The sequence below is a fragment of the Physeter macrocephalus genome, chromosome 9 (assembly GCF_002837175.3).
Source record: "Physeter macrocephalus isolate SW-GA chromosome 9, ASM283717v5, whole genome shotgun sequence".
Lineage (NCBI taxonomy): Eukaryota > Metazoa > Chordata > Mammalia > Artiodactyla > Physeteridae > Physeter > Physeter macrocephalus.
In genome coordinates, this window is record NC_041222.1 from 79847640 (window position 1) to 79864395 (window position 16756).

Below are 16756 nucleotides of genomic sequence, written 5' to 3' on the forward strand. Positions count from 1 at the left end.
TTCAGTTTAGAAAAGTATAAAATTCCATTTTCACCACCATAGTCCTCGCCCTAAGGTAATCACTGCTAGCATTTTCCTGTGAATCCTTCAGAAAATAAATTTTATAAGTATATGTGCATAATTTTTCTGTATTGCTGCCCTGTGGGGCACTGATTCATTATAACAGTATTTGCCCATGAAGTATTTTCTTAAAAAATAATTCATCTCCATAAACCAACTTGTAATAGTTCACTCCTATTTTGCTCATCCTTGGAGGCTATCTCATGCCCTCAGCCAATGCTAGCACTATGTATATTACATTCTTGGCTAATGAGTGTTAGTTTCCCATTCAGAAAAACTCTCAACCAGTGAGTACTTTCTCATGTAATCCTAAATTGACTCTGTTCTACAAATTATTTGCTTACTCCCTGTGGGTCTCCCCCATGCTCCCCAAAACTATTGTGTTTTGGCCAATAGTTTTGGCCAAGAACAGCTGACAAAAACTGTGCAACTGGGCTTCCCTGGTGGTGCAGTGGTTGAGGGTCCGCCTGCCGATGCAGGGAACACGGGTTCGTGCCCCGGTCCGGGAAGATCCCACATGCCGCAGAGCGGCTGGGCCCGTGAGCCATGGCCGCTGGGTCTGCGCGTCCGGAGCCTGTGCTCCTCAATGGGAGAGGCCACGGCGGCGAGAGGCCCGCGTACCGCAAAAAAAAACACAAAAACTGTGCAACTATTTGAACTGAACCTGCTTCAAAGACACATAATGTCTTTAATATGTAGTAAGAAATACTTCTTGCTACATATTAAAATCCAGTTTTATAGGGACTCCTCCCCCTTTCAAGTCAGTGGTTGAGGAGAGAAGGGATAAAAAAGAGGGATTGTATTTCTGTTAATCATTGTACTGGAGGGTCTAGCCAAGGCAATTAGGCAAGAAAGTGAAATAAAAGACATCCACATTGGAAAGGAAGAAGTAAAACTATCTTTTTGCAGATGACATAATCTTATATATAGAAAATCTGAAGGAAGGACTCCTCCCCCAAACACTGTTAAAACTAATAAACAAGTTCAGTAAGATTGCAAGATACAAGAGCAATATACAAAAGACAGTCGTGTTTCTTTTTTTAAAATTGAATATTGTGTTAGTTTCAGGTGTACAGCAAAGTGATTTGGTTATACATATATATATATGTATACATCTATATTCTTTTTTTCCTATTCTCTTCCATTTTGGTTAATTACAAGATATTGAATATAGTTCCCTGTGCTATACAATAAATCCTGTTGTTTATCTATTTTATATATGGTAGTGTGTATCTGTTAATCCTGAATTCCCAATTTATCCCTCTCCCCAACTTCCCCTTTGGTAACCATAAGTTTGTTTTCTATGTCTATGAGTCTCTTTCTGTTTTGTAAATAAGTTCATTTGTACTATTTTTTAGATTCCACATATAAGTGATATCATATGATGTTTGTCTTTATCTGGCTTACTTCATTTAGTATGATAATCTCTAGGTCCATCCATGTTGCTGCAAATGGCATTATTTCATTCTTTTTTATGGCTGAGTAATGTTCCACTGTGTATACCACACCTTCTTTATTCATCAAGACAGTTGTGTTTCTATACACTAGCTATAAATAATCAGAAAAGGAGATTAAAAAATAAATTCATTTATAATAACATCAAAAATGATAAAATACTTAGGAATAAATTTAACAAAAGAAGTGCAAAATGTATACTGGAAACTACAAAACACTGTTGAAAGAAATTAAAGAATAACTAAATAAATGTAAAAGCATCTTGTGTTCATGAATTAAAAGACTTAGGGTCGTTAAGATGCAATCCTCCCTACACTGATCTAGTATAATCCCTGTTAAATCCAGTATAATCCCTGTTAAAATTTCAGTGGCCTTTTTTTTTTTTTGCAAAAATGGACAAGCTGATCTTAAGATTCACATGGAAATTCAAGGGACCCAGAATAGTCAAAACAATCTTGAAGAAGAAGAACAAAGGTGGAGTACTCATACTTCTCAGTTTGAATACTTACTACAAAGCTACAGTACTCAGGACAGCATGGTACTGGCATAAGGACAGACATATAGATCAATGGAATAAAACTGAGAGTCTAAAAACAAACCCTTTCATTTCTGGTCAGTTGGTTTTTGACACGGGTACCAGAACTATTCAATGGGGGAAAGAATATTCTTTTCTACAAATGTTCATGGGACAACTGGATACCCACATGCAGAAGAATGACGTTAGACCCTCTGCTTCATACCACATACAAAAATTGACTCAACATAGATCAAAGACCTAAATGTAAGAGCTAAAACTATAAAACTATTAGGAAAAAAGCCCTAGGTATAAGTCTTCATGAACCTGGTTTAGGTAACAGTTTCTTAGATATGACACCTAAAAAGGGTCAAAAATCAAAGAGGGAAAAATATCAATAAATTGAACTTTATCAAAATTTCAAACTTTTGTGCTTCAAAGGACTCTATCAAGAAAGTGAAAAGACAAACAGACAACACAGAGTGGGAGAAAATATTTGCAAATCATATATCTGAGGGACTTGTATCCAGGATATATAAAGAACACTTACAACTCAACAATGAAAAGACAAATAACCCAATTTTAAAATAGTTAAAGTATCTAAATAGACATTTCTCCATAGAAGATAAACAAATGGCCAATAAGCACATAAAATGCTTGACATTATTAGCCATCAGAGAAATGCAAATCAAAGCCTCATTGAAATACCACTTCACACCTACTAGAATAGCTATAATGAAAAAGACAGTTAAGAACAAATGTTAGAGAGGATTTGGAGAAATTAGAACCCTTATGCACTGTTGGCAGGAATGTAAAATGGTGCAGCTCCTTTGGAAAGCAGTCCAGCAGATCCTCAGAAGGTTAAACGTAGAGTTACCATACAAACCAGCAATTCCACTTCTAGGTATATATGAGACCTGGAAACATAAGTCCATGCAAAAACATGTACATGAATGTTCATAGAAGTATTATTCTTAATAGCCAAAAAGTGGAAACAACCCACATCCAGTAACGGATGAATCGGTAAATGAATGAAATGTGTTATATTCATACAATGGAATATTAATCAGCCATAAGAAGGAATTGAACTACTGATATGTGCTACAAAAATGGATGAATCTTGAAAACGCTTTGCTCTCTGAAAGAAGCTAGACACAAAAGGCAACATGTTGTATGATTCCATTTATCTGAAACATCCAGAATAGGCAAATCTATTACAAACCATACTGTGTTGAAGAGTTAATGTATGAATGTTAAATGTAAGACCTAAATATAGTACACAGTTGCCCACAAGACTGAGAACAGAGCTGCTCTCCCAACTATTCGTCCTGTTTTACATCCTGGTGTGTGTTGGGCTTCAAACTCACGCAAGCCCTCCACCCGCTGCCACCTCTAAGTCCCCAGCACTGTGCCATCCTCCACCGAGGAGGGAAAAGTCCTTCTCCAGCTCCCACAGACCATCTGCTCCTCTTTGAGTCATAAGATGAGACGATCCTTCCCATTATCTCAGCACACAGCACCACGCATGCTGTTAGTGTTCAAAACGTGCTTCTAATCTCCCCTTGTAAAATGAAGTCAGCATTTGTCTCATTTGCCTCTTTCCAAGATAAAGTCATGGAGGTTTTTTTGACACATTACAAGAAAAGTTTTCCATTTTTACCCTTTCTACTTTTGCTTCCTGTAACTTTCAGGTTCTGTATATTCCTGTGTTCTGAATGTATGGAGCAGACTGACAGCCTGTGCTTCATTATGATGACCTTAGCGCTTTTTAACCTGGCTTATGAGGATACTAGTTCAGGTATATTGCATATGCACCTCTCAAACACAACACTGTAAAAAAGATAATGAGAGAGCTTGGATTGCTTGGATTCTATACTCTTTAGCTAAGTCTATCCCTGAATATATGTGGTTGAATAAAATTCAGTTATGGTTCCTCTAATTCATTTAGTTTTTTTAAATTTTTTTTTTTAAATGAAAATCACCCTTGGTGGATTTAGCAAACCCAAGGCTGCATAGCAAACATTGACTCCACTGCAGTGGATGAATGATGTTTTACTTCTGAATGCTGCAGCTTAAATATACTCTGGGCTCTCTTATCTCATGCAATCATAGAATATTAGGGTCAGAAAGGGCCTTAAAAGTTATTTTGCCTAGCCTTCCATATCCCTGACAGACAGCCACCTAGCTTCCACCTGAGTATTCCCAGCATCCAGATCTCACTGCTTCAGCAAGCAGCAGCTTCCCCATGGGAACGGCTTATCTTTGAATGGGCTTCCTTGGATTGGGCTGGAACCTGCCTCCCTATTTATAGGGAGGTCTGCCCTGTCCTCTTAGCCCTTACCTCCAGAGTTGCACAGGATTCGCCTTGTTCTCACACAAACAGTCCACATGTCTGAAGACCATTGTCTTTTCTTTTCTAGTCACTAGGTCACAGGGTTGGGAGAGCGGTTCCCTTCTTGGGCTTGGTTCCTTGCTGCTCTCTTTGTTGACAATGGCCTTCTCCAGATGTGACACCTGAACTGAATATAGCACTCTGTTTGAGGTTACACCTGTGAAGAGTGTAACTATTATTGCTTCCCTTGATCTGGATAATCCAGAAAAGAAAGGACAAGCATTAATAGGATTAGTTGAAAGCACTCACATATACACCATATTTCATTTTTAAATCTAGTATCATACACCTTCTCAGGGCAGTCTTAGCATTTCAACTCCCATGCATATTTTTCTCCTTAGTTACATTCATTGTGTGCTTCTGATGCGCCAAACATTATTCTAAGCACTCTATGTACATTTATCTCATTTAATCCTCAAAACGGCCCTATGAGATAGGTACTAGTACCGTCTTCCTCCGCATTTCATAGATGAGGAAACAGATGCGTATAGCAATTGACCACCTTTCTACCCCTAGGGAGTGGCAGAGCCAGGATACCAGCAGAGGCAAGTCTGGCTCCAGAGCCCAGCTCTCCATGATGTCTGCCCCCAACCCCGTTCCCAGCAGGACTTCCCGTTACATCTCATCGCTCCTGTTGATCTCACCTACTGTTGTGTTTATTGTTTTGGAAGCCACGTCAATCACCTCTTGCTACATGTTGAGTTTACAGACAATTTAATATACTAAATCTTTTTCATAGGTAAATACTAACTTTTAAAAGCCTCTTCGTCCTTACTAACTATTGTTTTTATTAATTTTGGATCCTCATTCCAGCCTGTGGTTGCTGTTCTTGACTGTAGATGCTGTTGGTCAACCAGCTAGACTTCCAGACTCGACTTATTTGCAAATTTGTTAAGCCAGTAAGTCATCATTCCTTGGGCACAGCCCTAAGGACTCCCTCCTGGTTATAGCAAGTAATTAATCAACAGCCTTGGGATTCTGTTTTTGGACCTTCTATAAAGCCATGAAACAGCCACCATATGCTAGCCACCTCATCCATTCTGCCAGCTGCCAGAAGTCAGGAGGCCTGATACCCACAGTGAATTTCTGGAAGTGGCCCTCAAGATCCCATGCAACCTCCTTGCAGTCCACCATTTTCTAAGTGCTCACAAACTATCTGTTCAATACCTAGTCACAAATTTCACCTCCCCTCCTCTTATTCCCTCTTCCTTTGCAATCAGAATGACATTTGTCTATCTCCATCAGCCCCCCTCCCATTGTCTCCATGATTTGATGCCTCCAGAGGCCTGTGATTGCAGATGGAAGTTTTCCAAACTGTGGCATGTCCCTCACCTGGGCCTGGAGTCAGAACTCCTTTAAAGGATGAAGGAGCCCTCTCCACTGGTACCAAGGATCAGTTCCCAAGTGTGAAACATCAGTTCCCACATAACAGTGCTTGTTCTACCATGTATAGTTTGAAAAGTATTCTCCTTGGCAGGAAAGTTGAAGCAAAGTGGGAGTCAAGTAGTTCTATTCGTTCTGTCACCTCCTAACACCTGGTCTTCTTTAGGCTCCAAACATCACTTCAAAAGCCCTTTTTGGGGCTTCCCTGGTGGCGCAGTGGTTGCGCGTCCGCCTGCTGATGCCGGGGAGCCGGGTTCGCGCCCCGGTCTGGGAGGGTTCCGCGTGCCGTGGAGCGGCTGGGCCCGTGAGCCATGGCCGCTGAGCCTGCGCGTCCGGAGCCTGTGCTCCGCAACGGGAGAGGCCACAACGGAGGAAGGCCCGCATACCACACACACACAAAAAAAGCCCTTTTTGTTGTCCTGGGCACTCTCCCTTATCACCGGCCCATTCTGAATTCCTGCCTTCCTGGCAATGATTTTACTGCTTCCCAGCTCTTGCAGTGAGCTTTTCTCCAGCATCCCCCCTTTCCTCTTTTGTGCATGTCCTCTGACAACCCACCTTATCAGAAACCTCTGGGGCACTCCTTGCTCTCTGTTTTCTTCTTCGTCTCCTTTGAAAACATGCAAATTACCTCTTCGTGTGTTGAATATGATGATATACTGCTCAGACTATTGTATTAGTCTGTTCCATGTTTTTTTCTTTTGGGGGGATTTCATTTCTTAGAAAGGAATTTCTGATTTATGGCCATTCAAAACCTGAGGACTATTTTGGTTTTTTATTAATGCTCATTACTTCCTGCTTTTCTAAGTTTCACCGTTCATTGCCCTGCCCTGCTTAGCAAAATTTGAGGAGTTTTTTGTGTTTTCCGCAGTTCTAACTACAGAGTCTTTTCATGTCACCCTCGTCAGCAGCTGACTTCTCCTTTCACCATCAGGGGACAGAATATACCTTCTTCACTTTCCTGTGGCTCCTTGGAGAGATGTCTCTTTCTGTCTTAAATCATGTTATCAATTGCCTTTTTCAGCACTGGAGTGATATCTTGCTGTGTTTGCTATAGGATAATGGTCCCCGGTGGGAAAAACCTTCATGCTGGGTAGCTGTTAAATCCATTGTGAAAAGCACACAGATAATCAAACTTGCCAAACACCAGTGGCTTTGACACGGTACAGCTTCATCAGTTAAAGGTGTGCACAGCCTTTTGTCCAGTTCTCTTTGGTAGCACTGTCCAAAGGCAAGGCAGTGGCGAGTGTTCATTATACACGTTTTATAGATGGAAAAATTGTTGCAGAAACAAATGGAGGACATAAAATTCCTGTACTTTCAATCATTCTGCCTCCATTTTTCACCCAAAATTTTAGTAATCTTTTCACAGAGTGGTATAGACTCAGGGGTGAGGGGGGTGTCCGGAATACGCCCATACCTAGCTTTCTAGAATGTTAAGCAACACCTGAAATTTCTTGTTTCTTTTTATTTGTTTTCTGATGGTGATGCAACAAGGAGCAGGCTTACAGACCAGCCCCTGAAAGGTTTATGCTCAAAATCGGGGGTCTCGCAAAGGGAAGGTGTACGGCCACATTTATGTGCCTAGTCTTTTTTAAAAAATACTTTTTATTTTGGAATAATTTTAGACTCGCAAGTAGTTGCTAAAATAATAGAGTTCCTGTGTACCCTTCCCCTTGCTTCCCCCAACGATAACATCGTACACATGTAACTACAGGGGGATGTTTTTCTAACGTCTTTGCCTGTCAGAGGAAGACTTAGCTGGCACTCCCTGACCCCAATCAGTATTCATTATGATGAGATTAGTATCATTTATATTGTGCTTAGAAAATGCCAACAGGCACTCTGGCTAAGCACTTTTAGACACTGCAACAGCCTAATGAGGTGCCACGGTCACTATCATTGTCCCCTTTTTAAAGATGAAAACTGGCCTTTATGGGTTGACTGACTCACTCAAGATTACGTGGCACTTAAATGGCAGAGTCAAGATCCTTAACCCAGTGTGTTATGCTGCTTCCCCAGGAGATCTCACTTGTGCATTTGGAGCTCAGAGGTCTCCAGGGGTCTCCACAAAGGTAGTATTTAACTTCCTCTGTTACTTCGGGGTGAGTGAGGCCCTGCTCCCGGACCCTCAAACCTTGCGGGGCAGCTGCCACTGATAGAGCAGGGATGTGAGAATGCTGATTAATCCCTTTCTGTCTCATTTCTGGGATGCTTCGTCCCTGGCTCAAGCACTACAGTGGCAAGTTTGTAGATGAAGCTATCTCGTGGCTCTCACTTTTACTGCCAAGGAGTACAAGACAGAGAATGCTGGCAGACGGCCCGTCTGGGCTGTAGCAGACCAGTAGGTGTTCAGACCTCGGCTGACATGCCTGAGCACCTTTCAGAGGCGTTTTCTCAGATCCCACCCTTTGGCGATAGTCCTGCAGAATCGGTTCTTTCTTCAGGAGGTTTGATTCCAAATCAAATCATGTGGATCAAATATCACTGCCATCTGACAGCTTTTTAAATGTCCATATTGCTTCTGTGAGTGCAGTGGAAAAGGAAGGAGGTGGGCAGGGAAAGGTCATACTAATCTCGGTTGTTACATTTGGTGCCAGGTACAACAGAAACCAAGGGCGTTTAAGCCCAAACGACCTTGGTAACTTGATCTCTCACATTCCATGTATTCCAGCCAAGGAAATAAACACTGGTGTAACATGTTGAAGGGATACTTAACACTTTTACGTTACAAAGTGCTTTTATGTTATCTGAGCCTCATCACACTCTTCACAGGTGAGGAAATTGAGCGTGGGGAGAGTAAACATGTTGTCTGAGGTTCTCCACTTAGTTTTTGGCAAAACGGAGATGGGGGCCTGGATCTTGGGGAAGCCCCAGAATGCAGCAAGGACTTTGGTGTTCCATGGACCCGGGTTCTAGCCTCAGTTCTGCCACTAACTAGCTTTGTGGTCGTCTCCAGGCCTCACTTTCCTCCACTTTAAAATGGGCATCATCACAGTACCTGCCCCACAGGTTCTTGTGAAGGTGGAAGGACATGATACATAAAAAGCTTGGCAGAGGACCTGGCACAGGGAGATAACAGGAATGGTAGCTATTAGTATTGGTTCAATTCTCCATCCATTAGGAATGAATCTGGCTTCAACTATTAGAATAGTAAAGCAATGTTGACTTAAACAAATAGGGGTTACTTTTCTCATACAGTGAGTGCGAAGGCAGGCAGTCTTGGGCTGGCCAGCAGCTGAATGGTACTATCAAAGACTGTTTACCTTCTTTCATTCCAGCCGGGTCTCCATAGCATGTTGATTTGCTGCCTCATGATTGCAAAGTGGCTGCTGCAGCTCCATCCACCATGTTTGGGGGAAAGAGGAATAGTACTAGTCATATTTCCCCTTTTGTAAAGAAAACAAAAGCTTTCCCAGAACCCCACTCCCAACTACAGCAGACATCTGTTTTTGTCTCATTGGCCTGGACTATGTCTTCTGACTCTCTGTAGCTTCAAGGATACCTGGAAAGTGTTTACCTTTCTAGACTTAATTGTACAAGTGGCAAGAAAGAAGGTGGATGAGAATGGGAGTAGACTGAGCCAATTGTATTTGCCGCAGTTCTTCCTTCCTCTTACAATGTCCTTAAAAAGCTTTTTATTTAATTGGTCCTCAGGTGTAGAGAGCTTAGTTAACCCTAGTCGTGTGTTCATGGCACATGAAGAGCAAAGCCCCTTTTCTAGACTGATTCCATTTTATTCTCACAAAATGTGTACTGTTTCAGGTGCATATATTTTTTTCTTAACTTTTTAATGGAAATATATATACACTATAGTGCACAGATATTTCTAGATGGCTCAATAGATTTCTACTATTTATCCTCATGAAAGCACCACTCAGATTAACATAGAGTTAATCCCACCATCCCAGAAACTTTCCCCTTTTTTCCCCACTCTGTTCATACTCTCTCCCAAAGGTAACCATTATTCTGATCTGTATCCTCATAGATCTGTTTTGCGTGTTCTTTGACTTCATTTAACTGTAGTCATACATTTGTATGTAGTCTTTTTGGGTGTGACTTCTTTCATTCACTTGTGAGAGTCATCTATTACTGTAGGTAGTGGTAGTTCATTTGTTTCCTGCTTTCTCTCTGTGCTTTGTCTCCCTGCACAGACATGGAGTAAGTGGTCTTATGAGAACCAGAATAGCACCGAAATGGAAGTCACCCTTTTTCCACGTGTGGAGTATCTTTTCCTCATAAAAACCGCCCCCTTTGATTTCTCACGAAGCTCGCCTGGGCCCTGCCCTCTTCCGTACCACGTCTACTTTAAAAGGAATCTCTTGGGGACTTGTACATTTGCCTTGGATGCTGTCAGCATGAAAGAATTTTCTTGAACACTTGGAGAGGGTGGAAGAGGAGAGTAAGAGAGAGATACTTTCTGGAGGGACATTTTTAGTCAGAGGAAAAAAGCACCAACTAAAGTTGTCATCTGAAACTTGAGCCTGGAAGCCAGCCTTTGGAGTAGAGATTTAGGTTGGTCTTCTGTGTTCCTCGCCTTCTAACAGTCTCCATTCAGAGCTCAAGGGCAAAAGAAACTCACAGCAACTCTGTCTCTCTTGGGGCTGGGAAAACTGGTTTGAATTCAGGTTGACACTGAGAAGTCTTCCTCCCCCCAAGGTGTCTGGCAGGCTTTCCTATCAAAACCAGCATGGCTTTCTTTATAAAAACATTCAACTCCAGTACAAACTTGAGAGCAGGAATAAAGCTGATGCTTTTCAACGGAGTCTTAAATCAAGATGAAAGGGACTAACTAGTTATTCCTGCAAGTATGGTCACGTCTGTAAGTCAGGGATCAACTAGAAAAATTCAAGCTATGCAGTTAGCTCTAGTGGCTGGTCATCATCGTCTCTGCTTTAGGTATCTGCTGGTTCTGAGCCTGTGTCTGCTGAGATAATGTACTAGAATATTCAGCAGAGACGTAATCAGGGGTTCTTTGCTTGGCAGCTAGAGCACACTGCAAAGGGACTGATTTGGCAAGCTGGCTCATCCTCAGGTACTGCCGTTCAGGTCCAGCACCCTTCCATGTTTGTGTCTGCGGGCATATAGGATTAAGGGGATCAACCATTGAAATCTATTGCCTCTAACATCAGATGACCAACCTTGAATTTAGCAATATTTCCTGCTAACTTCAGAAAATTTTATTGAGTTTATTGAGTAATTTCTGTATCCCCAGCCCTCGCTAAGGGCTTTGCATGTATTATTTCAGTTATTCCCCAGGTGATCTGGGGAGATAGGCAAGGTTATCCCCATTTTTGCAAGTGAGTAAATTGAGGGTTAGAGAATTTAAGTAAACTGCTACTAAGTAACAGGTAGTAAGGAGTGGGATAGAGAGTCAACACTAGGTCTCTCTGATTCCAAATGCTGTGTACTTTGTAACACTAATTACCTTTTAAAAATAACCCCTCGCTGTATATATATAATGATATACTACTCAGCCATTAAAAAAGAATGAAATAATGCCATTTCCAGCAGCATGGATGGATCTAGAGATTATCCTACTAAATGAAGTAAGTCAGAAAGAAAGGCAAATACCATATGATATCACTTATATGCAGAATGTAAAATATGACACAAGTGCAATTGTCTACGAAACAGAAACAGACTCACAGCCGTAGAGAACACACCTGTGGTTGCCTAGAATGGATAAACAACAAGGTCCTACTGTAGAGCACAGGGAACCATATTCAATATACTGTAATAAACCATAGTGGAAAAGAATATGAAAAAGAATGTATATATGTGTATAACTGAATCACTTTCTGTACAGCAGAAATTAACACAACATTGTAAATCAACTGTACCTCAAATAAGTTTAAAAGCAACAGCAACAAAAAATAAATATATAAATAAAAATGGGGACTTCCCTGGTAGTCCAGTGGTTAAGACTTCATCTTCCAGTGTAGGGGGTACGGGTTCGATCCCTGGTTGGGGAGCTAAGATCCCACATGCCTAGCGGCCAAAAAACCAAAACATAAAACAGAAGCAATATTGTAACAAATTCAATAAAGACTTTAAAAATGGTCCACAGCAAAAAAAAAATCTTTAAATCTTTAAATCTATAAATCTTTAAATATATAAATAAAAATAAAAATAACCCCTTGCCTTTCTGATGTGCCAGCCCTTTTGTCAGCCCTTGCCTTGCCCTCACCCCAGCACATGCTCTTCAATGTTTGTCCAATAAGTGACTGGTTTTCGAGCAGCTAAAAGCTGTAAGTACCTTGTCACTTACTTTGAATTTAGTTAGTTGTTGAATTGTCACTGTAACACAATTATATTTTATTAAGGGAATTTTAAAAAAAATATTTAAAACCATAGAGCAGAATGGAAAACACTGATAGGTAATAAGGAGACATCACTGGATTCAATCCTTAATGTCGCCATGAATCAAAACAAGCCATGAGACCTTGAATACAGACTTAATTTCTGTGTGCCTGTTTCCCTCATTTGTGAAATGAGGAGGTTGAAGTATGTGATTACTAATGTCTCTACCTGTTCCAAAAACATGGGCCTCTGTGACTTTTCTTGTTTTGTTTTCGTGGTTCTAAAATGGCTTTAGAGTATGAATATTTCTTAAAGGAGCCTTAATTACTAAATGCAAATCAAGAGAAGTAGATAACATTGGGGCTTTCAGAATTTTTTGGAAAAGATATAAGTTCTTTACTCTTCCAAGTAAAGCTACATTTTCCATTGCATTTCCCAGTCCAACATTCCCACCAAAAGAAAAGTGTATAGTTTCTTAAATAATTCATGTTGGAGCTGAGATTCCTTGAGGGTCTGGCAAGATTTAATCTTGGATAAGATGATGTAGAATACTGCCAGTAGCCAACCCAGATATAAATCCCTCCCTGTTCAGTGTATGCATTTATAACGTAAACCGTTTTAAATTATACCTGGTACTATTGAATAGAATTAAGACGCTGTTGGGCAACCCTGAAAATAAGAAATAAGGCGATATTATGGTCTAATTAGTTAAGCATATGCTATACTTAAAGAAAATTTTGCTGCGTCATTTTAGACCCAATAAAGAGAAAACTGGCCATGTGAGTGACTCAGGCTCTTCTGTCATCAAACACGGGCTCAATCCGGAGAAGGTCTTCATGCAGGTTCATTATTTAAAGGTAAGCACATCTGAGTGGCAGAAGCCAGTTATTATGGTGCAGCACTTTTTAGATTTTACACGTAAACAGTGAAGGTTAGTAACGTCGTTGGGGCAAAACAAAAAATTCATCAACATTGTCATGACATTTGACTGAGCAGATTCTGATTGTCCAATAGTTAAAGCATTTCATACCCAAATAATGAGGCATGAACCATAGGAAGCTGAACTGTTCCCTTCCCTGTACCTCCCTTCTCCCTGCTTCATGTCAGCTTCGAAGAGCAGAATCTTAAAATTGCTGTCAGGTTCCACCTAGAAGATAGGAGTGATTTTAAAAAGTATTCTAAGTTGTCAAGGCCTTTCCTGATAGCTGAGGGAGAGAGGAGCTGGACCCCTTTTCCCTTTTGGTCCATGATGGACATCCAGGCTTCATGTAAGCCAAGGATAAACAAGATGGTGATACCATTAATAGATCAGTTGAAAGCAGAGTAGTTGATCCTTAAGTACCAGACTCCACCTTACTGGTAAGAATATAAAGGGCTGCCTGGGACAGGTCAGGCCAAACTTTGTAGATGAGCATAAGGTGCTGTTGGGTAGGTTAGAGTTGACTTTGTAAGCATTTTTCTGATGAACACATGATAGGTATCTTTTTTTCTTCTTCCTTTCTTTTAGGGCTATTTCCTTCTCCGGTTCCTTGCCACAAGACTTGGAGATGACACCTATTTTTCATTTTTAAGAAAGTTTGTGCACACATTCCATGGGCAGCTGATTCTTTCCGAGGTAATTTATAAGTCCTTGTGAGTCCATGATATACAATTGGAGGAGGTGTAGCTTGTGGCGACTAGATGATGTGAATATTAAAAAGTAGGGAAAAGATTTTTGTTTTAATACAATAGGAAAAATAGGAAGTTAATGAAGTGGACACAGGGAAGTGTTGTTTCCGGGAGGGTGATCTCCCCGTAGTTTAGGACAGAGTGTAACCCAAAGCTGTCCTGTGCACAGTGATGTGGGTAGTTGCACCTTAAGTGACCTGGAAAACAAAAACGAAACAATCCTGCTCTCCCCTCCACCTGGAATGAGCTTTGCAAGGTTGGCTCCTTGTCCTTTGTCTCAGCGTCAGTGCCACAATCTCAGAGTCACTCCAGCTGAGCAGATATACATTCACCCAGTTCTTCTCTAACCTTTGCCTTTTTCATTGCCTTCATTGCCATCACCGTTCTTCACAATTATATTTTCCTTTATGGGTCCATTTGTTTCTTTTCTCTCTCCTCCATTCTGTGTATAATAAGCTCAACAAGGCCACACCAGTACTAAGTACTAGTACTTTATTTCACCAGTACTTAGTATATGATTTGCACACAGTACATACACCATATATATTTGATAAACAAATACATTAAAGACAAGATACACTGAAATATTCAGACAGTCTGGCCACAGAACTGTCGGAAAGAGACTCTGTCAGTTTAACGGGTGTGAGGCCGAGCTGCACATAGCAAGAAAGTTAACAAAGAGGGAGAGGCTCTGAAAACAGTGCTCGCAGCTGATAGAGGATAAAGGATGCAGTCCCAGCACAGATTGGACTGATGTGTATTTTTGATTTTTGACAGTTGTGCTCATATACAGTTTTGAAGTCAAACTGTGCACAATGTTAGATGTAAAGGATGTACATGTATAATCTGAACATATGTGCAAGGAATAGCATGAGTGTAACAAAACTAGATACCCGTTCCATGTCTCTACCCTCCTCTTATTCTTTGGTTGAGGGGAGGGGTGGTATTCCTAAACATGTATTTGGAAAGGCAGCTTGAAAACTGGCTCAGGAGTCTTATATGATCAGTTGACTGAATAGCCCAAACCACTTCTCACCAAGATACTGCCACACTGAAGGAGTGTTGGGTTTACTGTGACTTCTGAGGCTCTGATATCCGCTTCCCATGGAACACTTAGGGCTCCCTCCACCAAATTGTTCAATTTTACTTTTGTTAAACTCTTCTGAATTATAGCTTTATTGTTTTTTCATAACAGCTTTATTGACGTATAATTCACACACCGTAAATTTCACCCTTTTAAAGTGTACAAGTCAGTGATTTTTAGTGTATTCACAAAGTTGTGCAACCGTGACTGCTCTCTAATTCCAGAACATTTTCATCACCCCCAAAAGAAACCCCACACCCATTAGCAGTCACTGCTCCATTTCCACCTCCCACCAGCTGTAGGCAACCACCAACCTACTTTCTATGGATTTGCCTGTTCTGGACATTCCGTATAAATGGAGTCATATAATATGCGGCCTTTTGTGACTGGCTTCTTTCACTTAGCATAATGTTTTCAAGGTTCATGTTGTAGCATGTATCAGTACCTCATTTCTCTTTTTATTTTTTTTTTTTGTGGTACGCGGGCCTCTCACCGCTGTGCCCTCTCCCATTGCGGAGCACGGGCTCCAGACGCGCAGGCTCATTGCGGAGCACGGGCTCCGGACGCGCAGGCTCAGCGGCCATGGCTCACGGGCCCAGCCGCTCCGCGGCATGTGGGATCCTCCCGGACCGGGGCACGAACCCGCGTCCCCTGCATCGGCAGGCGGACTCCCAACCACTGCGCCACCAGGGAAGCCCCATTTCTCTTTTTTAATGTTACTTTTTAACCTTTTAAATTGTGATGAAATATACACGAGAAAATTTACCATTTTAACCATTTTTAAGTGTATAGTTAGTGTATTAAGTATCAATACATTGACATTGTTGTGCAACTGTCACCACCATGCATCTCCAGAACATTTTAATCTTCCCCAAATGAAACTTGTATCCATTAAACAATAACTCCACATTCTTTCCTCCCCTCAGCCCCTGGCAACCACCATTCTATTTTCTGTCTCTGAGTTTGACTACTCTAGGTACCTCACGCAAATGGAATAATACAATATTTGTCCTTTTGTATCTGGCTTGTTCACTTAGCAAAATGTCTTCAAGCTTCATCCATGTTATAGCATGTATCAGAATTTCCTTCCTTTTTATTTTTATTTATTTATTTATTTATTTTGGCCGCACCACCCAGCTTGCGGGATCTTAGTTCCCCGACCAGGGATTGAACCCTCAGCACTGAAAGTGCAGAGTCCTAACCACTGGACCACCAGGGAATTCCCTTCCTTCCTTCTTATCAATATTTCATTGTATGCATATTCCACATTTGGTTTATCGATTCATCCATTAATGAACACTTGGGTTATTTACACCTCTTGGCCCTTGTGAATAATGTTGCTGTGAACATTAGTGTACAAGCATCTGCTTGAGTCCCTGCTTTCAATTCTTTTGAATTGAAAATTCCACCTAGAAGTGGAATTGCTAGATTATGTGGTATTCAATTTTTTGAGCAACTGCCATATTGTTTTCCACAAGGGCTGCACCATTTTACATTCTCACCGGCAAAGCACAAGGGTTCCAATTTCTCCACATCCTCACCAACACTTGTTGTTTTGGTTTTTTTGATAATAGCCCTCATAGTGAGTGTGAGTGGTATCTCATTGTGGTTTTAATTTGCATTTTTCTGGTAACTATGCTGAGGATTTTTTCATGGACTTATTGGACATTTGTATATATTTTTTGGAGAAACATCTATTGAGATCCTTTGCTGATTTTTTATTTGGGTTGTCTTTTATTGAGTTATAAGAGTACTTTATATATTCTAGATTCAAGTCCCTTATCAGATATATGATTTGCAAATATCTTCTTGCCTAATTAAAAGTTACTCCTGGGGCTTCCCTGGTGGCGCAGTGGTTGGGAGTCCGCCTGCCGATGCAGGGGACACGGGTTCGTGC

General features: G+C 41.0%; 1 protein-coding gene across 3 annotated transcripts in view; it reads left to right on the top strand.

Moving 5' to 3' along the window:
- The window catches only part of AOPEP (aminopeptidase O (putative)), a 382025-nt gene that overhangs the window by 242475 nt on the left and 122794 nt on the right, over positions 1 to 16756 (top strand). For all 3 annotated transcript variants that reach the window (XM_024132867.2, XM_028494111.2, XM_024132866.3), the window contains 2 exons: positions 12862 to 12964; positions 13615 to 13722. In XM_024132867.2, coding sequence (XP_023988635.1) covers positions 12862 to 12964; positions 13615 to 13722 — 211 coding nt within the window. The remainder of the gene's footprint in view (positions 1 to 12861; positions 12965 to 13614; positions 13723 to 16756) is intronic.